Source organism: Protopterus annectens, chromosome 1.part0 (genome assembly GCF_019279795.1).
Source record: "Protopterus annectens isolate FY-2018-M chromosome 1.part0, PAN1.0, whole genome shotgun sequence".
Taxonomy (NCBI): domain Eukaryota; kingdom Metazoa; phylum Chordata; order Ceratodontiformes; family Protopteridae; genus Protopterus; species Protopterus annectens.
This window is the reverse complement of record NC_056725.1, coordinates 861,858,162-861,885,072: the sequence shown is the minus strand read 5'-3', so window position 1 is coordinate 861,885,072 and position 26,911 is coordinate 861,858,162. Positions and strand designations below refer to the sequence as shown.

The following is a 26,911-nucleotide window of genomic DNA, read 5'->3' as shown; positions in this document are numbered from 1 at the left end:
AATACTTTACTGTAATGTATTTCTTAAATTACTCCTACTTGTCTTATGCAACACTCTTCTGTCTGTTAATCCTTAATACAGTGCTTGTATGTTGACTTTCCAGGTAAAAATTTCAATAAATAGCTAATTGTGCACCCCCCTTCCACCGTGAACAAATGCAGTGTCAGAGCCATCCAGGGTACCTTGCAGTCTTTTCAGTATCGTGTTAATATACACAGTTTTGGTTGCAGGACAGCAACCATGATTCTTCTTTTTCTAACCTCATCCATGCTGCTGCTGTTCATCATCATGTCATGAAGTTGCCTACTATGACAACATTTCCAGGGTTATCTGGTTGCAGTGTATGGCTTCATGATTTGGGATCACAATGACAGGTTTGTTTACTGGCAGTGCCTGTTCAAATATCTAGTGTCTCTCTCTTTCTGTATGTAGTCTACCAGTCTCAGAAGAGCTAGGAGTGAGTTAACAAGAATCTCAGTGTACATTGTAGGTGGGATGGACTGTGGATGGGCACTCACAGAATCATGCCTTGTACATTCTCTGCTTGCATCTCTTGCATAAATTCTGTATGACTTATCAGTTGTGTGTTACTGGGCTGTATGAGACCATGTTTAGACAGCCTCAGTAGGCCATTAGCTGTAAGGTAGGAGAAGAAGAGCTTGTGTAAAGCTTGCAATCCTAGTAATGACTAATTAACCTGATATTAATGGCTGTGTCTAATTTAGAAGGAAGATAAGTTTGGCCCTGCTGTTTGGAGTGGTATGTATGCAGTGATGCTGTTAGCAAATATCAGGTTACATTATAGCTAAAAAACACAACCAGGTGTTGTATGCCTACAGATGCACAAACCTGCATATTCTAGCAAAACTAAGCTCTGCAGTTTGAAGGTGACTGAGGATTAAGGGTACATTTAGGAAGAAAAACTTCAAAGGATTATTTAAAGTAAAGCAAAGTAATTGTGTGTGATGAGAAGAACTATAGTTGAAGAAAAGAAAGGAAATGCAATAGACCCCACAGTGAAGTTTCATAGTAGCAGTTTGCAGGTAAGTTTGTGTATGAAATAATACACTACTTTACAATCTAAATGTATAATCTTGTAATAGTGACAGACAGAATAAAGGATATGATGTCTCACAGATACATAGGTATTAATTCTGAAGTGAGCTTACCGCAGCAGTGTATGAGCTCAGGGATGCTGTCTGCACCACCACCCAGTGAGGTGTTTTTGTGGAGATTACTGATGTTACTTATACAGAATTGGTGTTTGGCTGCATTACATGGCATTTCCAGGGCATTATGTTTGATATTTCTATATATGCCTTGTTCTGTGTCCATCTTCTTTCTTTTACTGGTGAACTAACAGTCAAGGTAAGCATTTCTTTCATATATGGGTAGTATTAACTACTTGCAGAACTGCCCAAATGATGAAATGCAGTTAGTCGGAATGTATATGTTTATGCAACTCTGTGTATCCTTGTTAAAATCTAACTTCACACAACTCATAGGCATTTTAAAATTTGGTGATAAGGATACTAGATTGAATGTGGCCCACCAAAAAAAAAAAAAAAAATCAACACCGATACCTTTTTAGGTGAGTAATGGCCTGTATTTGGAAGGGTGCGCTATTTCCAATAAATACGCATTTGTATTCTCTATCTTCAAGCTTCATTCATAGGCATATAGATTAGTACTAGGCTAGCTGCTTTTGCAGGCCTTTTTAAACCTAGCAAATATCCTTTCAAAGATGAGAATCAAACACTGTACTTTGTGTTTAACACCTCAACCATTATGTCAACCCCATCCATTTGTGACAAGGTAAAGTACCATGTCTTCCAAATATGCTGTGTTAATAACTGCAACTCGTTATGTAATCCAGTTTAATTTGACTACTAGACTGTAAGATTCTCTCTATTGAGCATCTCAAAAAAAAAAAGATGATATAGATGTCGGCTTTCATCTGTTTTATTTACATAACACACTGGACTTACTCAGAAATATGATTATTATTGGTTTGGTTTAGGCAAGAGATAGTATGGGTAGGGGAATGGAGCTACTAAACTCTGAATTAATTTTGCCTATTCTCTTTGTTTTGGTCATGAATGTTTATATAAATCTGTGTCTGTATGAGCTTGGACGTATTATACATGCATGTATTGTATCGGAAACATAATTAGTTTAATTTTGTAATTATGATTATGTGCATCAAGAAATTAACTTAACCTTGCTTGCTTCAGTACTGTACATCAGATGCACTGTCAGTATGTCATGTATGCAGAAAAAATAGGGTGCAGGGACCTTCAGAATTTGATGTCTAGTAATGCATCTTGTGTAGACTAATATGCAAAAGTATGCATTTTTTTCCACTGGACAGATATGTATCACTGTACATGTTTTGTGCAGGTGTTGAGCTAGTCAGACTTATTTAACTTTAAGATTGTTATAGTGTTGTGAAAAGTAATTTTAGCATTTACACTATTAGAGTACAGATGTTTTATTTGCTTGTTTGTGTTTCTGTTTTGTGATCTGAGATGGAAGTAAATTTTATAGTGGATTTGCAAGTGTATTGATAGTATGTGGAGATATTCCTTGAAATGTTTCCAGTTCCTAAAAGAGAAGTGGGTAATTACATTTTCCCAAAAAAAAAAAAAACTTCAAAGCAGTATTCACGATGAACAAAGCCAAGTCCACCAAATAAAACGATATTTTATTGACAAATTAAAAGACAAACCACGTGTACATCAACCATGAACGCCTTCACAAACCATTCATAAGCGTTTTCGTCATACTATTGACTTCATCAGATGACCAGCATGAATTAATTCAGCTAATTTATACTACAAATCCTTTATAATCTACCAATGAAATTCCATCATTCATTAAATAATTATCAAACTATAAAAAGGCTAAAATACCATAATACATTCACACTCATAATTAAAGAAATAAAATGAATCATTTATACTGTTTTTTTAAACTGTTTTTAAAAATCTCACTATAAAAATTATTTAATTATAAAGATTACCATAAAAATTACTTAATAAAACAAACAAAATCCCCATCCTATACATCAGTTAATAGTGTGCAATTAATGCCCTCTATTGGTATCTCATATTATTGCATTCAAAGTTTTGCAGACCTTAGCTTCAGTAAAGGTATTATAGAAATATAATAATTTAGTCCGGGGGCTTTGTCAGCTTCCAGTGTTACCTGCCACCAAAGTTCTCTAAATTCTACTTTTTCTTCCCAAAGCCCTCCTCTAATATCACTTTTTACTTGTTCTAAAACAATGAATTTATATTTATAATTGGAACAAACTTTTGTATGTTTATATAGTGCATTACTTTTCTTTCCCACCGAAATTTCATACACATGTTCGTAGATCCTTCTTTTTAGTTTCCTTTCAGTCTTTCCTATGTAGAAGGATCTACAGTTTTCACAAATAGCTAGATATACTATACCTTTTGAATCGCAATTATAATATTCGCCACTATTCGCATACCTTCCTCTACTCTCTAAATAAATTCTGTCACTGTTAATAATATAGGTACATTGGGTACAATGCCCACATTTATAAGTACCTATCCTATTTTTCTTACATTCTATCTTATTTTTATTCTCTATTATAGATCTAATATTTCGGGAATTCTTAAAAATTACTTTTTGAGGTATACTAGCTAGATTTTCTATATCAGAAATAGCCACAAATTTCTTCCATTCATTTAAGAATATATTTTTAACAATGCTATTCAACCCATTATATTCAGGTATTAATGTTTGTTGAAATTCATCCCCTTCATGCTCATTAATATTATTATTTACAACATTATTCCTATCTTTCTTCTTATGAATGGGACAAAATTTGTCAAGTCTCCCTTTTTCTACTTCTTTCCTTATCTGTGTAATAAATAACAATGGATAACCTCTTTCTAAAAACATTTTTTCTAAAAATTCACATTCCTTCCTAAAGTCTGCATCTGAACTTGTCATTCTGCTCCCTCGGACAAATTGTCCCTTCACTATATTTCTTTTACAATGGAAGGGGTGGGCACTTTCAAAATGTAAAAAGGAATTACAAAAAGTAACCTTCCTAAATATTTTAGTTTTTAAGTTTTGTCCATCCTTATAAATCTCCACATCCAAATATTGCACCTTATATTCAGAAATCTTGTACATAAATTTTAAAAAATTAGTTTTTTACATATATTCCATAAATTCTGCAATTTTTTCTCTTCCAGCTATCCAAAAAATTAATATATCATCCAAAAACCTTTTATATAATATCCAACAGCTATTATATTCAGAATTTAAAATATATTTTCTTTCCAATGAGCAAGAACTAAATTAGCATAAGTAGGGGCTCATTATGAGTGTGAATGTATTATGGTATTTTAGCCTTTTTATAGTTTGATAATTATTTAATGAATGATGGAATTTCACTGGTAGATTATAAAGGATTTGTAGTATTAATTAGCTGAATTAATTCATGCTGGTCATCTGATGAAGTCAATAGTATGACGAAAACACTTATGAATGGTTTGTGAAGGCGTTCATGGTTGATGTACACGTGGTTTGTCTTTTAATTTGTCAATAAAATATCGTTTTATTTGGTGGACTTGGTGGACTTGGCTTTGTTCATCGTGAATACTGCTTTCAAGGGTTTTTTTTGTTTTTTTTTTTGGGTTGCAGTTGGCAGTATTATCCACGTATTTGGTTGTTCTTGGTTGTATTTTTCGTGGTTTCACGATGGAAGGCTCGCCACTTCTTGACCCAAAGAGGCAGGACGAAGCAAGACAAACGAGGAAACTGGCCAATTAACGGCTTTAGTTGAATTACTTACCCCACTCAGTCAGTCGTTTGTGGAGATATGCGGCAGTATTATCCAATCGTGCTCTTTCAGAACCGAAGGGTGGAATGCTCGGAGCGGAACTGTTAACCGGAAACAAGGAGAGCTTATTGGCGGAGTTTTTGAAGCCGGCAACCTTGGTGAATCTAATAATGGAGCTAATGAAGGTACTTTTAATGCTGCTAATACTCCATCTATTTTTAAAAACTTGGAATTAAGACCTGGTCCTAATGGAAATAATAATGCTAATAATGGATTAAACTCCAGTAATGAAAGGGGTTTGAATTCAGGTACTGTTTTCACAAACGTACATAAAGAGACTACTGACTGGTTAAGGGGTAAATATGTGTTTTAAAATTGATGGTAATAATCAACGAGAAAGTTTTAACGACACTTATAGAAATAAGATTGGTAAACTTTCAAAGTTGATGTACAAATTTAAAACATTGGACATTGAGAATGAATATTTGAAGGAATGTATATCGAGAGACATTGTCCCTAAGAGACTACGTGTATTCAAGTTTCCAAACAATGTTGTTATGGGTACTGAATTCCATAAGGAATTATTAGAAGTGTTTAACAAATGTGGCATTGATGTATTGAAATTAATTATTAAAGAAAATATAAGATGCCAAGAAGTCATACAAAAGGATATTGATGAACTAGACCAGCATGTTAAGGATGATTTAATTTTTTCTATCAAAGAAGAAAAGGAAAAATACTATAATATTAGGAAGGATATAGACATTAAATGTGATAATTTAGTGAGTAGAAAGATAAAGAAACTGGAAGGGGACATTAAAGAGTATGAGAATCATACATGCTATCCTATACCTAGTAGAAGATATTTGAACTATGACCATGAATATAATGTTAGAGAGAATAAATTCAACAGTAATGAAGGTGGAGTCTTTATCTATGATGAGGATGGGCAGGATTATGAAACCGCATTTCCACCTCTACGGAGGTCTGAGAGATTGAAAAATAAACAGGATCCCCAGCAGCAAAATTTTCCGGGGAGGGGGAAATATTATTGACCCCCCACCCCATTGTACATGGAGGTGAAGAAATCCTGATTGACCAGCACAAATGTTTGTTTAATAATTTTACTATTTATAATTTTAGTGAACTAGTTTTAGAGAAGGAACATTTTGAATTATTTTCCAAAGGCCTTAAATTCATTCCCAACAGGAAAGGAGATGTAACAGGGAGTATATTGGATATAAAAAGTTTCTTAAGGAAAGTTAACTTAAGTATTATGTTTCCTAATAAAAAAGTTCCAATTAATAAGGAATTGAGACGAAAAAATATATATAACCCCCCACTACATCCCCAATTAAAGAATGTAGAAAAAAATATATAGAATCTGAAGTAAGGAAACAAGAAAATAAAATATGGTTTAAACCTAATTTAAGTAAGAAAGAAAGGGATTTGATGTATGAAATAAAAAAATAATAAGAAAATTAGAGTGATGAAACCAGACAAAGGGGGAAGGGGTGGTTATAATGGATAGTATTTTATATGAAAGTAAAATGAACATCATTCTATGGGATGAATCAAGATATTCAATCGTCTCCCTAAATGAAATGAACATAGCTTATAATAAAATAGATATGGTTTTGCAAGATATATTAAATGAAGAATTAATAGATTTTAATACATTTAAATATTTGAAAGTAGATAAACCTAGAACCCCCATAATATTTGGTATACCCAAGATTCATAAAAATGAGGAAGAACCCTCCCTTTAGACCAATAGTTTTGGCAGAAGGGTCAAAAACTTATCCATTAGCTAATTTTATAGATAAGAAATTAAAGAATGTATGGATGAAAAGAAGATGTATTTTAAAAGATTCTTGGGACTTGTTGAAGGAAATGCCAGATAATATGAATAATGAACATTTATTATTTATTACTATTGATATTATTGATTTGTTTTCCTCCATTCCATTCGAAGAAGGTATAAGAATGTTTGAAGAAATAGTATATGAGGATACAAATTTGTCACAGAATGATAAATTAATAAATACTTGGTTAATGGAACTAGTTTTGAAATATAATTTTATTCATTTTAATGGGGAATTTTTTCAACAAATACAAGGGGTAGCAAAGGGCGCAGCATGCGCCCCCACTTATGCTAATTTAGTTCTTGCTCATTGGGAAGAGAAATATATTTTAAATTCTGAATATAATAGCTGTTGGATATTATATAAAAGGTTTTTGGATGATATATTAATTTTTTGGATAGCTGGAAGAGAAAAATTTGCAGAATATATGGGAAAAACAACTATTTTTTTAAATTTACGTACAAGATTTCTGAATATAAGGTGCAATATTTGGATGTGGAGATTTATAAGGATGGACAAAACTTAAAAACTAAAATATTTAGGAAGGCTACTTTTTGTAATTCCTTTTTACATTTTGAAAGTGCCTACCCCTTCCGTTGTAAAAGAAATATAGTGAAGGGACAATTTGTCCGAGGGAGCAGAATGACAAGTTCAGATGCAGACTTTAGGAAGGAATGTGAATTTTTAGAAAAAATGTTTTTAGAAAGAGGTTATCCATTGTTATTTATTACACAGATAAGGAAAGAAGTAGAAAAAGGGAGACTTGACAAATTTTGTCCCATTCATAAGAAGAAAGATAGGAATAATGTTGTAAATAATAATATTAATGAGCATGAAGGGGATGAATTTCAACAAACATTAATACTTGAATATAATGGGTTGAATAGCATTGTTAAAAATATATTCTTAAATGAATGGAAGAAATTTGTGGCTATTTCTGATATAGAAAATCTAGCTAGTATACCTCAAAAAGTAATTTTTAAGAATTCCCGAAATATTAGATCTATAATAGAGAATAAAAATAAGATAGAATGTAAGAAAAATAGGATAGGTACTTATAAATGTGGGCATTGTACCCAATGTACCTATATTATTAACAGTGACAGAATTTATTTAGAGAGTAGAGGAAGGTATGTGAATAGTGGCAAATATTATAATTGCGATTCAAAAGGTATAGTATATCTAGCTATTTGTGAAAACTGTAGATCCTTCTACATAGGAAAGACTGAAAGGAAACTAAAAAGAAGGATCTACGAACATGTGTATGAAATTTCGGTGGGAAAGAAAAGTAATGCACTATATAAACATACAAAAGTTTGTTCCAATTATAAATATAAATTCATTGTTTTAGAACAAGTAAAAAGTGATATTAGAGGAGGGCTTTGGGAAGAAAAAGTAGAATTTAGAGAACTTTGGTGGCAGGTAACACTGGAAGCTGACAAAGCCCCCGGACTAAATGATTATATTTCTATAATACCTTTACTGAAGCTAAGGTCTGCAAAACTTTGAATGCAATAATATGAGTTACCAATAGAGGGCATTAATTGCACACTATTAACTGAAGTATGTATAGGATGGAGATTTTGTTTGTTTTATTAAGTAATTTTTATGGTAATCTTTATAATTAAATAATTTTTATAGTGAGTTTTTTAAAAACAGTTTAAAAAAAACAGTATAAATGATTCATTTTATTTCTTTAATTATGAGTGTGAATGTATTATGGTATTTTAGCCTTTTTATAGTTTGATAATTGTTTAATGAATGATGGAATTTCATTGGTAGATTATAAAGGATTTGTAGTATAAATTAGCTGAATTAATTCATGCTGGTCATCTGATGAAGTCAATAGTATGACGAAAACGCTTATGAATGGTTTGTGAAGGCGTTCATGGTTGATGTACACGTGTTGTCTTTTAATTTGTCAGTAAAATATCATTTTATTTGGTGGACTTGGTGGACTTGGCTTTGTTTATTGTGAATACTGCTTTGAAGTTTTTTTTGGGGTTGCAGTTGGCAGTATTATCCACGTATTTGGTTGTTCTTAATTACATTTTCCATCTAATAATGTTGTTTCCTTATTTGAGCATTTTAGCTCATAATCATGTAAGCATATATTTTGCCATATTTTGATCCATTCCTTGACATTATTGTTCAAGCTGTAGGCTGGTAGCATGCTTATTAGTCTTAGCATGAAGAAAAAATGAAGAAATTAGAGGTACATTTCAGTGTGTAAGTCCACAGCTTGTAAAATGTATTTACCTCACTGTTTTAGTATGATTTTGATTTTTAAACATATGTGTGATGCATAACTAATGAATCATTCATTTCCTTAGCGATGTTTGCAGCTAGAAACTTACAATGAAGTTTGCCAGTACATGAAAGGCTTAAGTCATGTTACAATGGGACACTTTTATGAAGGAATAAAGGCACAAACTAAAGTGATGCTGAATGATCCTCTACCTGGCCAGAAAGCAAGTCCAGAATATCTTAAGGTGAAATACCTCCGAGGTAAGTAACATTGTATAAAAAGCATTTTCTTATCTATGCTAACCAAATAAATTCTAGCACACTGTGGAGATGTTCTTCATGTTTCACTGTTGCAGTCATTACATTTGGGTTATCTGCTTGCAACCAACGCAGGACCCAAGACTTTGTTAATCAGGCCGACTGAGGGCTACCTGCAAGCAGATAACCCAAATGTAATGACTGCAACAGTGAATACACTCAGACGTCTACATTTATGGTAAGTGTACACAACTGTACTTTATCAAACAAAGCACAAAACCATGTACAAAGTCCAAACAAAAGCTGGCTCAGGCAGATTCACAGTAAAACTGCAATTTATTAAACACTGACCAACACAAAATTAAAAAGATAAGTACTTTCATTCACTTCTTATGTATAAATTATGACAAATGTTGTAAATCAGTTGTTCCTCTAGGAATCCCATGAACAAATCTGCATATATGGGAGCGAAAGATGCTCCCATAGCAGTACCTTTGACTTGCCAGTAGCATTTGCCGTGAAAATAAAATATATTCTTACTAAGAACGTAATGTTCAGTCATACAAATCAAAAGTGTATTAAAGCCCGGTGGATATATATTAGCCCTTTTCAACCAGTATTGAAAGGCTTCTAAACCAGCCCAATGAGGAGTACTGTTACACAATGCACTAACATCCAAGGTGCACATAAGCCAATGTGGTTCCAACTGTGTGTCTGAAATGATATGCAAAAAGTGTGTGGTGTCCTGGATCCTGGACCTGATTAGTGGTAATAAAGGTTTAAGATATTTAGTTAAGAATGCCAGTAGGGGTTCAGTCAAAGAGCCTCTACCTGAAACAATAGGTCTACCTGGAGGCTTTTGTAGATTTATGTGAATTTTGGGTAACAAATACAGATACTGTGACTGAGGATCAGCACCAGTAAGATGGAAACATACCATCTTGCTAATAATCCCCTCCTCCAAGGCATTCTTAAGAAAATCATCAGTTTCCTTCTTAAATCTATCAGTGGGATCCAAAGGCATATACATGTAGAATCGACCATCCGATAATTGTCTATTAGCCTCAGCTAAATACATGGCTCAGTCCAGAACCACCACAGCCCCACCCTTATCTGCAGGGCAAATAGCCAAATCTTTTCTCTCTTTTAGATGTACAAGGGCTTGTTTTTTCAAGTTGGTAAGATTAGTTTTCTGAAGATGAAAATCAAAGCCAAAAAAGTGTAAGTCCTTCAGCGCACATACTGTTGGAATGTGGCCACATGTCTATCCGTTGGAGGCATAAATGAAGATTTACGAAATGTAAAATCAGCAGATCATCGAGTATGAGATTGAGACTGAAAATAAAATTTTAAATTAATCAAACGGCAAAAAGCCATGATGTCATTAGCAGTCGTATCCTCATAAACCAGAAAACCAGGTATGAAATTCAAGCCTTTATTGAGAAGATTAATTTCACCATCTGACAACTGCACTGCACATTATGACTAGGGCTTACCGGGGTATTAATACTTCCAAAAGTTTTCTATGTTTCCTTGATGCTGCATGTTTACGCCCCACCCCCCGTGTTTGTTCCTCCTAAAGGGTAAAAACCCACAAATTTCTTCACCACAGGTGTCAGAACTGTGAATAGTCTCTACCTCATTGGCTAAAGAAGACTCGTCTCCAGAAGTACCACTCATACTAGTTGCGGTCTTCTTGAGAATGGAACATGATCTTTTCCTCTTAAAAGTGGGTTTAGTATTTTCATGTGTTGCAAACTTGACATTTTTACCTGGTCCAAATGGTTTACCTCTTTGATAATCATTTATATCGCTATTGAATTTATGTACTTTCTTGTCCTTGAGCTGTTTCTCAAGGGAAAATAAATCCTGAACTAATTCTTGAAAATGTGGTGTGTAAAAAGGCTCCCTCTCATAAACCTTAACTTGTTCACAAATCTGATTGACTTCAGTAATATATTTGTCAATCATCTCTTCATAATAAGAAAGCAGAACCTCCACAAAAGACATGGAGGCCTTTGCTGAGCTTGAAACCAAGCTTCAGATAAAGAATTATCTATAACATTCACTAAGTGTTGTATACGTATTCTTAGTCCAAGTGGGGTAATACCTTGGGTCTTGTATGCAGTAAATAATTTTAAATGGCACACATTTGTTTTTAATGACTTCATACTCTTCGTTAGCTGATTAACAAGAGTATTGCAGATATATGAGGGATCATTATTATCAATATTGTTACTAGCAGATTGTGAGGATCCCAGCCCAAAGGCTTGTAAATCATGTTTATCTGCAGACAAACCGTGTAAAAGAGCATGAAGGTCCATTATGTAATGTTATTTGTGAATCAAAAACCCTGACCTGTTATAAAGGTGGCCCAATAATTTAACTAGCTGAAAAACACAACTTATGTGTCATAGACTGCACCAAAAATAACTAAGGTGTTATATGCAATAACAAATACAGTAACTAATAGTCAAAGTGGCCAACCATATACCCATATAGACCATGGACCTGATAAATGACCAATGAGTGAGCTAGAAACCCTACACTGTTATAACGGTGGCCCAGTGATTTAATTTGCTAAAAAGCACAACTAATGTATCAAAAGTGCATCTAGAATACCCAGAGTGCTGTATACACTAACAAATACAGTAACTGTTGGTCAAATTGGTCAACCAAACACACATATAAACCCTGGACCAAATACATTTGGTCAATATGAATGACCAATAAATTAACTTAACCTCAAAAATAGGGAACAAGACAGACTAATTATCCTGTAAAATGACTCTTAATATCCTGTTCAGAATTCAAGTCCAAAAAACCAAGTTAAATGACAATGTAGACTGTAAGCATATTAGCTATAGTGCCTGAATTATAAGGAGTCTTGATACTAGTCACATTGATGAAAAAAAACCCCAATCACTAAAAATTGTAGGCTGGTGAATGTCTGAGGCCATGTTGAAGCAATTCAAAATAATATCACAGTTGTATCCCAAATCGTGCATGCATACACACTAATTTAGCATTCCTCACCACCAAAATATGCCATTGGAAAGATCAATGTATATAAACAGAATTGCCTAAAAAATGACACTGCCCATCGAACAAAGCCCAAACACTTGAACACATGCAAATAGTGATGTCCGAGCCTAAAATCCAGCCCCACACAAAATTAAATATTAAAAAATAAACACATTTGCAATAGTCCTGAAGAAATACCCAAATTTGCTGGAAGTCATAGGTCGGTGAATGCCTACAGTTCTGAAGTGATGACCCGATAATGTCCCAAACATGCCGTAAATACACTGCTGAATGAGAAGTTCAAATAATTATCATTCTTCACCGCCCATGTATGATGAAAAAAAGGCAAGAAGTCATTATATGTAAACAGGATTGCTGGATGGTATGGAGAACAGATGAGACTTATTTACAGGAATTCATGCAATATTTGAATGAGAACAAGTGGGGCATTGAATTCATGGTACATTATCATTCCATGGAAATTCATTTTTTGGATGTGACTGTAACTAGGGAAGAGGGACCAAACACTTAGTACCAAGGTGTTTTGGAAATATCCCCAATATAATACGCTAATCCATGCCTCCAGCTTTCATCCCAGGCATATAATTAATAACATTCCCAAATCTCACTTCCTCCGTATTAGACGGATATGTTCCTCTGAAAAATCTCATCAGGAATTCCAAAATGATCTTGTCAACAGGATTGATCATAAAGGTTATGATCACAATATCATTTTGACTGCCAGTAATTGGGTGTCCACACAAACCAGATCTGATTTATTAACATATAAATCCAGAGTTCCGGATGACAACATTAACTTTAGGCTTGTCACTACTTATGGGCATAATACCGATGTTCTTTGAAACATTGTGGATCGGTGTTGGGGTATCCATAAATCAGATGATAGAATCTCAGAAATTGTGGGACCCAGGTGTTTGTTTTCCTTCCTAAGGGGCACCACTTTGGGGTCACATTTTAGTCAATATGAACACAATAGGGAGATGACTTCATCACAAACTTCCCTATTCAGAGATCTACTCAAGGGTTGTTTCCCCCTGTGGTCATTGTTCAGCCTGTAAACATATCTGTAAATCCAAGAGCTTTACCAGTCCAAATACTTCCAGGGTTTATGACATCTAATTTTTTGGGAATTGCAGCAGAGACTGGCTGATTTATTTAGCCAGTTGTTCTTGCTCAGCTTTTTATGTGGGCCAAACATCTAGGTCTCTGTGGGTGAGGGTCTCTGAACATTTTAGTGATATCCGTAACAAAAGAGCTTCCAGCTCATTATTTAAACATATTTTACAACATACTACAGCACAGTTTAATTTTATTATTATTGATATAATAAAAGGGAATAGACAGGGAAAAATGGGTTGGCACTCTATTTTAAACACTAAAGAACGTAATTGGATAATTAGACTAGGGGGATTGTTTAGACCTCGTCTTAATGAGCAATGTGATGTGTAGTTAAGTCATGAAATATTTGTGTGCTATGTTCACTGAGGAAGGCATATGGAAGCTGAAACCGGTTTGACTGCTTTATTATAGCTATAGTTTTACTGCAGCTTTTGGAGTTGCCACAATTAAAAAGTTTTTTGGTTTCACCAAGGTGCTGGCCAGTTTTGAGATTGCTTTGGGTGTTGTGGGCTTTTACACCAGCCGTAATTGTGGCTCTTGCACGTGTACACTCAGACAAACCCCAACTTCTGCTGTTAGCTGAACTTGTATCTAATTGGTCTGTTTGTTTATGCTTCTCAAAAGTATCATGACTTTGGACTTTCTGAGGATCTTATGCTCCTATGTCTGTGGACTGAGGCCATATGTTGGATGACCAGGTAAATGAAAGATTTTGGTTTTGGTATTCTGGACAGATGTCTGGTTACCTTAGCAAGATAACACATCAGTATAGCAATACTGCAACAGTGATCAACAGGACAGCTACTGTTGTGGTTAGTTCTAACACATCTGTACCGTCTTCATTTTACTGACCACATTTCTTTGTTATTGCTACAGTCTGCCTCCAGTTAAAATGCAGGCGTTTTTCAATATAAAAAAATAAATTTATATTTTGATTTCCTTAAAACTGATATTGTTCTAACAACAAAACTGAAATATTTAATGAAAAATAAAAGAGACAGATTAAATGCAGACTATAATTAATTTCTGTTCACAGTCAAGGAGGTAGATTGTTACAGTATCCAGATCTCTGAGTTTTGAAGGCGTATAATACAAGTGTTAATCACTCAATTTTTTTTTTCATCTGATCAGGCAGCCTTTCTGTGTCTTATGGTCTGCATGTTGCTTGTTGTTTAGTTTTAAACTAGGGCATCATTTTGTTGTTTTACATATTATACAATGAGATATACTTGCCATTATATTATATTGAGGATTGCTGTGGATGAAATATATCTAAATGATTTTTACTGTAAAGCCAGATTGTCTAGTAATAAGTATGCTGCATTAATTGAGCTGAATGTATTTTACCTTTGTGACCTCTGTGCTACCTTTGGATTTTTTCTTCTTGCCCACTCCTCTAAAATGATTCTAAGATGCATAATATACAAAGCTTTAAATTATTTTTCATTTTGAATGATGCAAGTAATGAAAAAAATAATTTACTAGGCAGGAGGAATAAAAATGAAATTATTTACTCCTGTGTATTTTCTTGCAGAGTACTCTCGATATTTACATGCACATCTTGACACACCTGTTGCAGAATACAGTATAGATCATGATCTTCCTGGAAGCTTCAAAGATCACTGGGCCAAGAACTTGCCCTTCCTCATAGAAGATTACGAGGAGCAACCTGGACTGCAGCCACACATAAAGTTAGTATACATCTGCTCTCTCATTTGTAGTGTTTCAGTTTCCCTGCCTGATGATGGTTAGTGACAGATGTGATGCTGGCTGAGTGGCTAGTAAATGAAAGAAGACTCCAGACTTGATAACTAGAGCCAGATTATGGGACAACTGTTTGTGCTACTGGCAGTTTGTGTAGGAATCAGCCATTTTAACTAGAAAAAGGGAGACTGTCTACCTTAAAATGCTGTGCTTTGTCAGATATGAATAGTCCTATTTATGTTGTTAGCTTCTGGGTTACTGTGATAGATGGGATCCTGATTTAATGTATTTCTCATTTTAACATACATATAGACATGTTTTTAATGCAGCAGTTAGATCACAGTGTATTTATAATGTTCCATTTTTATTTGTTGGTTGTTAGGGATGTTCTGCCACAGAATTTTGAGAGCTACAAATCCGAAGTTCAAGATGCCCTGTGCTTGGCAAATAAACTTGGCAAACTAATGCAGTATAACACTCCAGGCATCCTTCCTAATGAAAGAATCCTTAGAGGTAAGGTTGGCAATAGGCATGAACTTATGGCTACTGTAATATTCACATTTGTTTTGACTATCCTTCTAGCACCTATTTACTTATTTTCTAATGTCCTTCTACATGAAAATGTATTGACCGAGTCTTAAAAATGTTCTGTTTCTTTGCTAAAGCAGAACATAAGAGCAAACATTGGGAATCATGCTTGCCAGGTCTTTGGCAGGGCTTCTTCTTCCTTTCATTCCACTTTGACATTCTTTTCTTATAATCTTCATAGCAGTGCTCTTTATGCTGTATACCAGCATGCCACAGTGTCCTTCTTAGCACTAGGAGTGTGTGCCTGTCCTCTGAGCCTGTCATTTCTCTTCTGCCTTTTTGTATAGTTTGGATTTTGTTCCTAACATTTTTCATGGAAAACTGCTTGTGTCTGTCACATAAAGCAACAAGGGACATCCATCATTACTGTTTTTATTACCTGTAAGAGGAGTATGACATGAAATACTGCCTTAATTGCTGGAGCTTCGACCGGTCAGTGTATAGAACTGAGAGGGAGATGCTTCTGTCTTGTCTTACTACTTGAAGAATGGTGGAGGTTTAAAGTGCTGAGCAAGGAGATTGGCAGGAGGGAGCTTCACTTTTAGCTATCTGTCTGTCTACCTATCTTTGACTATGTTAGTGCCAGTCATCTAGTAGCTTCTTTTCAGGGGAGACCCAAGGTGGTATTCCCACTATTAGGGGAAATTTGGTCAGGGCATTGAGGAATTCCCTTAATCTTTTCAGTAGGTGCCGAGCGATCTTTTGCATCCACCTGTGCTACCACCAGATCAAAAAGATGGTACCTCAATTTAATGTCTTATCCAATGTTAATGTTGCACCACAGTGTCAGCAATTTGAAAGTTAATCCAGTCACCTGCAATGGGAATAGAACCCACAGCTTTCTGGTCTTTCAGCAACAGAGGCAAATAGTGCTACCTGTTGAGCTGCTAACACTTACTCTTGACCTTCACAAAAACATAGTGGTAAAGAAGTTGAGTGCAGGCAATAGCCACAGCCATTGATGAGAAAGTATTATTTATTTACTTGACATTTGTTAACAGGGTATGTCCAACTGAGCTGGAGCCCATTTTCAGTGGAGACCCAGGGAAAAAAGCTCCACAGTAAGACGAATTGCAAGGCAAGAATGAAACATTCTAAGACTGGAATAACAGATATTAGTAAAAACTTGGGTACAGGTGTACATATGGCTAACAAAAAGATTGTAACAATCAAATACAATAAAGTAGGCAAATGAAGGATGAGAAATTCAAACCCTGTACCACAGGAAGTAGCTAGTTAACAGCTGAGAGCCTTAGTCCTGTATGGTTACTGCCAGGTATAGTATCTTCACTTCTTAGCTTTCCTCTCCTTGTGTTTCACTTCCTCCTGTCAGCTAGCCAAGGGCTTGAGTGTAACGCGTCCTCTACTTTAATGGATGATGAGACCTTCTAAATATGTTCCCATCAGCAACCATTATGGAGAAATGTGTCCTCGGGTGTAGGCACTTCCCATCCCTTTCAATATGCCAAAGCATGCTAGTGTCTCTCTTCATTAGAAGGAGTGGTCCATGAGTCATCTGGTCACATTTTGGTGATAGCATGTAGTACCGATGACTGTTCTCCCAGGCCTATACTTTGTTCAGCAGGGATCATTAGCCCAAAGTGAGGAGGTCCACTGAGTCCTTCCACATCAGCCTCCACAATTCAAGTTCTATACGAAATTTGTTGTGGCCTGTCCTTATAGTTGTGGCATTGTACCCTTAGGGCAAATGACCTGATGCCAGTACCGAGCCTATTGTAGGCCTTTGATATCCCAGCTCTGCCTTTGGCAGGTGCATCCCCTCAGTGCCTATGCCTTACTGCCTCAAAAAATGGCACCTACTAAATCGTACATTTTACCACATTCATGTCATCTGTGTTAGCACACACCTTTTCTGAAACTGAGGTAATGAGGCAGGGATCTTCCTCCTTGTCTACCTCTTGCAAGTACTTAATGATCCAGAGGCCGTTGTCTCTGGCCCATATAAAGATAATTAGAACTTCCATCCCTATAACTCTCACTAGATAACTCTTCTTTCTGACAACATTAACTGTCATAAAGTCCAGCATAAACTAGCCATGACTACAATCCCAGTTTCCAGTAACGCAATATCAAGGGAGAAGGAACTTTCTTTCACCCCAGTTATGAAGCCTCTTATCAGGGATGCAGTATGTACAGTCTACAAGCACCAAGATTATACTCCTGCATCTCCCAAAAAGGCCAGTGCCCTTTTGTAAATCCCTGGCTGAATGGAGTAAGAGCATGACTAGTCATCTTTAAACAGTCTACTGCATGAATGATCCCTACACGTGATCCAGAGTCTACAGCATATCACTACCTTGCTCTGTGTCAGTAAGTCTGAAGTAGTGAACATAATGAGCAGGGGTGTGTTCTTTCTTGTTGGGGCTTAGATTCCTTCAGCTGTTTATCTCATGAGCTTCCTTTTGAAATTTTTAGGAATTAAATTGCAAACCTGAGCAGTGCAGAAGACTGAGGTACAAATGATGGGAATTCTGAATGTGCTGAACTGAGAAGTTCAGGTCAAGAGCAGCAGACTGCAAACAGTGAGCAATAATTACATGTAAGTGCAGCTGGAAGTGCATGGTTCAAAATGTGAGACCCGGGGGATTGCAGAATCTCTAATTTTTCATGGGCAGTTACTTAGAGTTTCACAATAAAATTACTAGGAAGGGGTAGATGAGTGTCATGCAGCTATCTCCGTAAACTTTGCTGGACCCATATACTGCATGACATTGCACACATTACATTAGTGTATACATTAGGGCTGTTCTTACAAGTGTCAGAATGCAAGGGACACCAGCTTATCAGGTGACCCTGCATACAGTCACAGTAATACATGTTCTGTAGCCTGGCTTGGTCGTATACTCACAGAATTGTACTTTGCATTGCCACAACTTAGAAACTGATAGACCAAGTCAATTTAAGTCGTGCAGTTTGAGCAGAGGTTAAGGTTACAAGCTGCAGTTTGTGTGGTACAGAGTTTGATTCCTTCAGTCCTCATCCACCTGCTGTGTGACCTTGAGCAAGTCACTTAACACATTGCTCCCATGTCGTGCCTGAAAAGGGACTGTGTGTTCATTGGGCCTACCAATAGTAAATAGTGTGGGAAGAAATAGCCAGGGAATTGTTATGGCTAAGCTTGTATAGGCCCTAGGGCCGATAGCCTAGTACCAACCTATGAACCTACCTGGTTAACAAACATTTATTATTATTATTAGATATTAAGATGTGCAGATGTGTCCTTTATTTAAAAAAGTTAAAATATGAAATTGCCTCATAATTTAAGAGGAAGCATTCTCTAACGTTTGTTAAAATAGTGTTGAAAACTGATACTTTTTTTAAACACCTTGCTGTGATATAGGAAGAACTTAAGTTTTACAAAGGAAGACTTTTATTTAAGTAACAAGTCTTTTGCATTGGTTCTAGTATAAGGTTTGTCTTGCAGAGCTTTATGCTTCATTAAGAAATGCCCCACTCTGTGCCTCAGGAAAAGGTCTTCTTCTTTTTCTTTCTGCTTTTCACGGTTAGGGGTCATCACAGTGGATCACCTGTCCGCTCATGATTGGCAGTGGAGTCGAGTTGCCAGCCTGGCGCCCAACCTTCCACAGAAGGCACACACACACACACACACACACACACACACACACACACACACACACACACACACACACACACTCACACTCACACCTAGGGCCAATTTAGAGTGTCCAGTCCACTTACAGCATGTCTTTGGGATGTGGGAGGAAACCGGAGCACCCGGAGGAAACCCACGCGACCACAGGGAGGATATGCAGACTCCGCACAGAAGGCATCCCAGCCAAGGATCGAACCGGAGAACCTCTTGCTGTGAGGTAGCAACGCTAACCGCTGCACCCATCGTAGCCGCCTGTGCCTCAGAAAAAGGTAATATCCCTAATACAGTGTACTTCATTCAGTTTGTGGTAGTACATGAAGAAGTTTAAAAAAATAATTTAGAAACCAAGATTATACCGCTCAACTGTTCCACACTGAAATGCATTAATTCATTGAACATTTGCATGCATGGAGTAACCATTTTTAACCATACAGTGAGATTCTTGTTTGAAGTTTATATGCGTTTCACATTTTGTGAGAAGTCATGTTCCACATTTTGGAGATGGAAGATTGAGAGCTGTAATCACTATCATTGTCGGTTATGCACATCAATGTGTGTTAAAATTAAATCAAAGTAAGTGAAGCATTAAGTTCACTGACTTTTAAGAAATTATTTTAAAGATGTTTGAATTCAAAGCATAATTAGTTGCATGAAAGCATTATGCAGAGTTTTTTTGAGGGGGGGGTATGATAGCACACATTATGTAAGGTGATTTAATAAAACTGTAAGAACATATATAAAAACAGCAAGAGCTGCTTAACAGAACATCTAAGCCATTTGCTTCAGTTTTAGTTATTGAGATGGTAAGAAGACATACTTAAATGCTACCAATCCTGCTACTTGTACTTCTGTTGTGATGGGATATTTTTCTATTTTAGAAATAATGGCTAAACAGTATTCTTGCAAAAGTAGCTGGCCAATTTATGATAAGATGTTTTCAGTTGTTTTTCTTGGTGAGAGTTACATACCACTTTTGGGTGTAACTCATTTTCACATCCCTGTAAAGAACCTAAGCAAAAACCTGTATGCTGTAAGCATTGCCTGCATGCCACCTTTTGTAAAAGCTTTTTTGACATCCACAGTAAGAACCAGCAACAAGGAGTGGGTTGCAGAAGCATCTGCATCACCAAGACTATTTTTTTAACATTTTCAAGATTTGTTTTCCCTTGTAAATTAACACTGGTTCATTTCCATAGACTGCAACAGAAGTGATTCAACGTGAGATGCAGTTAACACCATCAGGAATTACCTTGTAGTTATGGGTCTATAGAAAGAAAACAACTCAAGAATTTTGCTATCTTTTAGCAGTAGTACAATTTTCACTTATTTCCAAGGTTAGAGCATGGCCTTATTAGTGAAAAAGGTTTCATTATGTCCACCCAGATTGGAGGAATCAAATCACAAACAGCTAAATGCAAGTCCAGTGGATCCCGTCATAACCCATTGATCTGATGATGTCCATCTTCATTTTATCAACGAACCACAAACGCACAAAGCACAAATACCACTTCCACAGTGTCAGCTCCAATAAAGGCTGTCCCTCCTGCTTGTTCCCCTTTTCAGAGGAACAAGTAAATCCAAAAACACTGTTTCGAATAAAGCACATTGAAACTTGCATTAAAACTGATTTATTCAACAAAACCACAAACGTAAATTATAAAATATCTGGATTAAGCACTTTCATCTCCCTTCAGGAGACTTAATCAGAATCAACTACAAAAAGGTTTTACTCATTTTAAATAATCCACTGACTTATTTCATTGGTCATCCAATTAACTAATTTTGTTCTACCGGCTTCCAACCCCAAAAGAGTGGATATATAGAATACATAGAATAACTCTAATACGCATTATATACAATATATTAAATATATATAAAATTATTTGTTATTATATATACAAGATGCAGGAATATCTTTATTATTTTTTGATTTGTTGTATTTTATATATTTATTTTAGCATCCAGGCAGTCATACCAAGTGTGGAAATATTGTGTATTAGTTGTGTATGTACCAGTATAATATTTGTGTCTCTAGTATTTTTCACCATTTTTGTTACGCACTTAAGTACCTTTTAATAAGATTTTTCACTATTTCCTTGGTCCTATATACATTTTTTATGTAATTTATTTTTATTTATTTATTTATCATTTGTTGACCGGGAAAGTCCGACTAGGTTCCACAGAGCCTGTTTTCATCGGAGGCCCGGGGAGAAATGCTCCAGATGCATGTGTTTGGAATGTGGGAGGAAACCGGAGTACCCGGAGGAAACCCATGCGAACACAGGGAGAACATGCAAACTCCACACAGAAGGCACCCCAGCCGAGAATCGAACCGGAGAACCTCTTGCTGTGAGGTGACAATGTTAACCACTGCACCACTCCAATTCATTTTAATATGTTTTTATTGAAAGTTCTTATTAAGGTTTTATTATGAAGTTTTACTATGAACTGTGCACCTTGTATGTATTATGAATGGGAAGTACTGTTTAAGCATCATGCACTTTAAAAGTTTAACAATCAATACAAAATTAGTATTCCTCTAGTATCATCGTGTATTTCTCACTATCATTGTTGAAAGTTCCCTCCCTCTCTCTTTTATAGTTTTTCCCGTCCTTGTAAACGCTTGTGTACTTCTATGACTATCATTGCTAATAGTCCCTTCCCCATTTTTTCCTTTAAATATATAAAAATATATTAAAAATATTCTTTCTACTGTCACTTTCTTTTCCTTTGTAGTGAAATAGTTCTCAATAGCTACTTTTTCTAGCCTCTTTACTCGTTTTGACATGGTTAAGAAGGGCAAGGGCCCCTCTAGTTTCAAAAATGCCAGAAGTGTGGCCATAAAATTCCCTTATCAGATTTTCATTCTCTGTGTTTATTGTCTTGGCCCCTTCCATTTACAGGAAGACTGCGGCATTGTCACACCTTTAGCCTTTGAGCTCTTGTGGAAAGGCATAGTAAACTTATCTTAAAAGGATTTCAGCTTTTGGTGAAGCCTTATCTTTTGTAGATAAAGCTCATCTCCTTCATTCTCATCTTCTCTGGAAAAAAGCAAGAAAAGAAGTCTCTCGGTTTCAACCTCCCTGTCTGTTATGAAAGCTAAAAAATTAAAAACTTAGGTTCCGAGAGTTTCCACGTAACCACATAGGCCTCTGCTGCTGGCAGTCCAATGACAACGGTCATTCTGGCACCGTTTGTCATTTTGAGCCCTTTGACATCAAAGGTCTCAGTGCAGGAAATTACTATTGTCTCACCTACTAAGGCCACATTGCCACGAACTACGTACTCCCCTACAATTGATCCTTTTGTTGGGGAGCTCTGTGAAGTTTTTTGCAGAGGCCAAAGTTCCCTTCTACGTTGTTGGTCCGCTCCCCCAAAAGTCTTTCAGAACTCGACATGGAGAGGCTAGTGTATAAAATGTTATGGGCTAAAGGGATTTCAGGCCCCCCTTCAGGTCTTGGTACCGAAACTTCCTTTACCACTAACTCCTCCTCCTCTAACCTCCTCAGAGGTCTTAGAGTCCTCTGTTCCAGTTCTCCCGGGGCCAACTGAACCGGCACTGGAGTTCACGTCTTAGGACCCAGTAGTTATCCTGAGCTCTTCTGTTATTTCTGAACCAGATACCTCCCAGGACCATAGCTACCCTCTCGGTTCCAGGTTTTTTGCAACTGTCCCTGCTCTTCAGAGCTTCATCTTGAGTTAGTTCGACTTTGGCTTTGGTCTCTAGGGGCAGTTTTTCGAGTGGGGAGTCACCCTGGTTCTGAGGCAGTCTTTCTCAGTTCCAGGCTCCCTTCCCTCTTCAGGACAGTCAGCCTTTGAGGCTATGCAGAGGGCCTTTTCTCTTCCAGAAACTCAGTTGGGGCCTTCCCCCTTGGAACAGGTACCCCCCCCAGTTCAGTTATTCCTCCTGCATCTTCATTGGGGCAGCGGGTGCTGAAGTCTCTGGTGTCACAGGCTCCGGTACTGTCATCTTTTGATACCTCCCCAGATTATCCCCCTGAGGAGGGCCCTCAGAACAAGAAGTGCAAGAGGAAGCACTAGAATTCTCCCCAGGAATCATTCACTGAGGACACAGATTTCGAATAGGGGGAATGGTTCCCATGGTTATTTCCTGAAGATGTCTCATTTGGAGACATCCTGGAAATTTTAAAACAGAGGGGTGGCTTTAAGTCCCAAAACCTTTCCTCTGAGGAATCTTATTTACCTACAGGCTTTTACCATCCATCTGTCTACCTCTTGGGTGACACCGCCCCCTGATTCAGTTGATTTCACAGTGGGCATGGAAGGCTCGAGACACCATTGAGCCCATCCCCAAAACACCTGATAGGATACTTTCTGCTCCCGAAGAAAAACAGTTTTGGGCCAATGGATTAGCTGTAGATGCTATGGTCATACCGACCACCACTAAAAAGGAACTTGCTGAGGGGAGTTCCTCTGTCCATCCGCCCAACAGGGAGTCTCGGGCTATGGACAGATTTCAAAAGCAGGTTTACACTTCATCAATCTTCGCCATAAGGTCCTTTAATTTTTTTGGCACATATCACCAGACTCCAACAGGATCTGATCAAGGAGTTGTCAGACACCCTGGCGGGAGCTGTAGCTGAGGGGAGTTGAAGACAAAGTGGCTTTCCAGTTAGCCATCCTGGAGTCTGTGTCCATTTTGTCTTTTGTCCATGAGGCTGATCACTCGTATAACCAAAGGGATATGTAGAGCAGCAGGTACAGGCGTAGCCATAAGAAGACACACATGGATGTGCCTATGTGATTTTGTGGAACCATTCAAGTCTTCTTTCGACAGTGCTCCTTTTAACAGAACAGCCTTGTTTGGCCTGAAAGTAAGAGACTTTATCCAAGTGTGAGAAGGATGATAAGACCCTTTCTGCTGTGGGCATACATTTCTCCACCCCCAAAGGTCCTTTTTTAGGAACCAGAAGAGTGGTAGAAAAAAGTGATTCAAGAAATCCCAAGGGGCCCTTCCAAGACACACATGGATGGAGTTCCCCCAGGGGCAGAGGGAGAATCAGAACCAAAGACACCACCCTCGTGGCAAAGGTGGTCCACAAAACCAGGGTTTCAGAGATTCTGTTCCAGAAACCTTTTCAGCGTTCCTGAAGGGAGGCCCAATTGTGTTCCTCTGGAGGCAGTCAGGTGATGCTTGTCCTTGCACCTAATTGCCTGGCTAAACATAACAGACCCCTGGGTGCAATGGATCATATCCAGAGCTTATGTCATTCCCTTTTCTCACCCTCCCCTTGTACTCAAGAAAATCCTTGATGTTCCACCCAGTAAGAGGGATTTGGCAGTGTAAGAAATTCAAAATCTGCTGGACCAAAGAGTCAAACAAGAAGTTCCACCAGACCAGAAAGGATGCAGAACCTACTCAAGATTCTTTTAGGGCCAAAAAAGACAGGAGACTGGCGACCAATTTTTGGATCTCAGTGTGCTGAACAAATCTGTTTGGCAAACAAAGTTCCGGATGGCCATGGTGCAGTCTATTATTCCCTTTCTGAAGAAAGACAACTGGATGTGCTCAGTATACCTTTAGGATGTGTATTACTATATAAAGATGGACAAACGCTCCAGAAGGTTCCTCTGCTTCTGGCTGGAATCCAATCATTGCCAATTCAGAGTACTGTCCTTTGGTCTCATCACAGCCCCCAGGGTGTTCACCAAGTGCATGACAGTAGTAGCAGCTCACTTGAGACTGCAAGGATTCCGAGTGTTTCAGTACTTGGACAACTGGCTCATAATCGCTTTGACCAAGCATCAATTAATGGTAGCCAGAGATTACACCCTCAACGTCTGCGCCCACCTGTTGATTATGGTAAATCTAGAAAAGTCACATTTAACCCTAACACAAAATTTAGAATTTCAGAGAATAGTGTACAAGTTCAAAAGATAATCTGCAGATAGAGGGTTCCAGCTCGACTAGTCTTGCAAGCTCTAAGGTCTATGGTATCTTTTATAACTCTAGTACTTTTAGCCAGGTTACATATGAGAATTCTGCAGTGAATACTAGCTTCTCAGTGGTCTGTCTTTCACCAGCCACTGTCACATCAAGTCCTGATCACCAGTTGTTGGAAAGTGGATCTTCTTTGGTGGATACATTCCAAACAAATTCTCCATGGTCATTCCTTTGTTCTTCCAGAGCCTATGGCCATAGTGACCATGAATACCTCCCAGATTGGGAGGGGGTTTTATCTGGGCAAGACAGTCCAAGGCACTTGGTCCCCATTAGAGGCCAGTTTGCACATCAATGTCCTGGAGATAAGAGTGGTGCTTCTTGTATTGCAGGTCTTTCAGACAGCTCTTCCTCAGGGGACTTGCATTTCAAACAAGCAACATATCAGTGGTTTGTTACATCAGTAAGCAGGGAGGAATAAAGACTTATCCTGTTTGTTGAGAAGCCCTCAGAGTGTGGCAGTGGGTGATCTCTTCCAACTGTTTTCTAATAGCAATGCACTTTCCGGAGAGTTCCAGTATGATTGCAGACAAGCTGAACAGATGCATCCTTCAGCCTTACAAGTGGTCTATCAGTTTAGAAGTGCGAAGTTGATATTCCGTTGTTGGGGTCATCCTTGCTGCGATCTTTGCCCCCCCCCCAACAACAAGTGCAGCAATTATTTCGTCCTCATTCCCCCTCCGGGGAAATCACCTCGTGGAGCTGTCCTCCACAATTGGCCTCCTGGTCTCCTGTATGCCTTTTCCATGATACCTCTAATTCCAAAATTTTTTTACAGAAAGCACTCAGGTTGAAAAGCACAGTAATCTTTATTGCTCCCTTTTGGCCTCGACAGGTTTGGTTCCACTCTATTTGGCCTTATCTGATTCTACAAGCTTGGATTCTGGACCCAGTACCAGATCTTCTGTCCCATATGGATGGTCTTGTTCACCCAGACATTTTGAACCTCAAGCTGACTGCGTGGTTCCTCCAGTTCCATTAGTTGCCAGGTGTACTAATATTTCCAGTTTGGTGCATCCTTTTGTCAGCTTATAAAGCTTTCACTAGAAAGCTATATTTAAGTAAGTGGATGAGATTTATCATTTGGGCGTATGAAAAGCAAATTGATCCTTTCTCTGCTTCAAGCATGTTTTAGAATTTTTAGCCTCTGTGTTTAATTCTGGAACTTGTCCTTCCACCATCAGACTACAATTGGCTGCAATTTCTAAGGCTTTGTAAATCATTCTTAAGTGACATGCTTTTATTAAAACCACCATTCAAAGATCCCACTCCTCCTTGGGACCTGAACTTAGTACTACAAACCTGTTAAGGGTAGTAAATAAATATTATTAGGAATTTACCTGATTTGCCTTCAGTCAGGAATAACACTTCAGGATGTGCAAACAGAAATTTTATTTTTATAGCGCTGGGAGACTGTCTTTACAAAAATGTGTAAACCAGTCTCAATGAAAAAAAGAAACTACATCTTTTATACATTTGCTTATTAATTCAACCATGCAAGATGCTGACGTGACAGTGGATTTAACAAATTAATGACTTTAAAAATGTTCTCATTCCTTGTGATTCTCTCCTTGGACTTCATGTGAACACCCCTGCTCCAAGGATCTTGTTTTCTGACCTTGAACATTTCATTTATCAGCCAACTTTCCCTAGCAACAACACAC

At 37.3% G+C, this 26,911-nt stretch overlaps 1 protein-coding gene across 1 annotated transcript in view; it reads left to right on the top strand.

Moving 5' to 3' along the window:
* TTC13 (tetratricopeptide repeat domain 13) overlaps nt 1-26,911 on the top strand; it is a gene marked incomplete in the record, with an annotated part of 1,979,199 nt that overhangs the window by 953,094 nt on the left and 999,194 nt on the right. Inside the window, 3 exon segments of the mRNA XM_044063689.1 lie at nt 9,024-9,198; nt 14,894-15,050; nt 15,446-15,576. Of these exon segments, the coding sequence (XP_043919624.1) occupies nt 9,024-9,198; nt 14,894-15,050; nt 15,446-15,576 (463 nt within the window).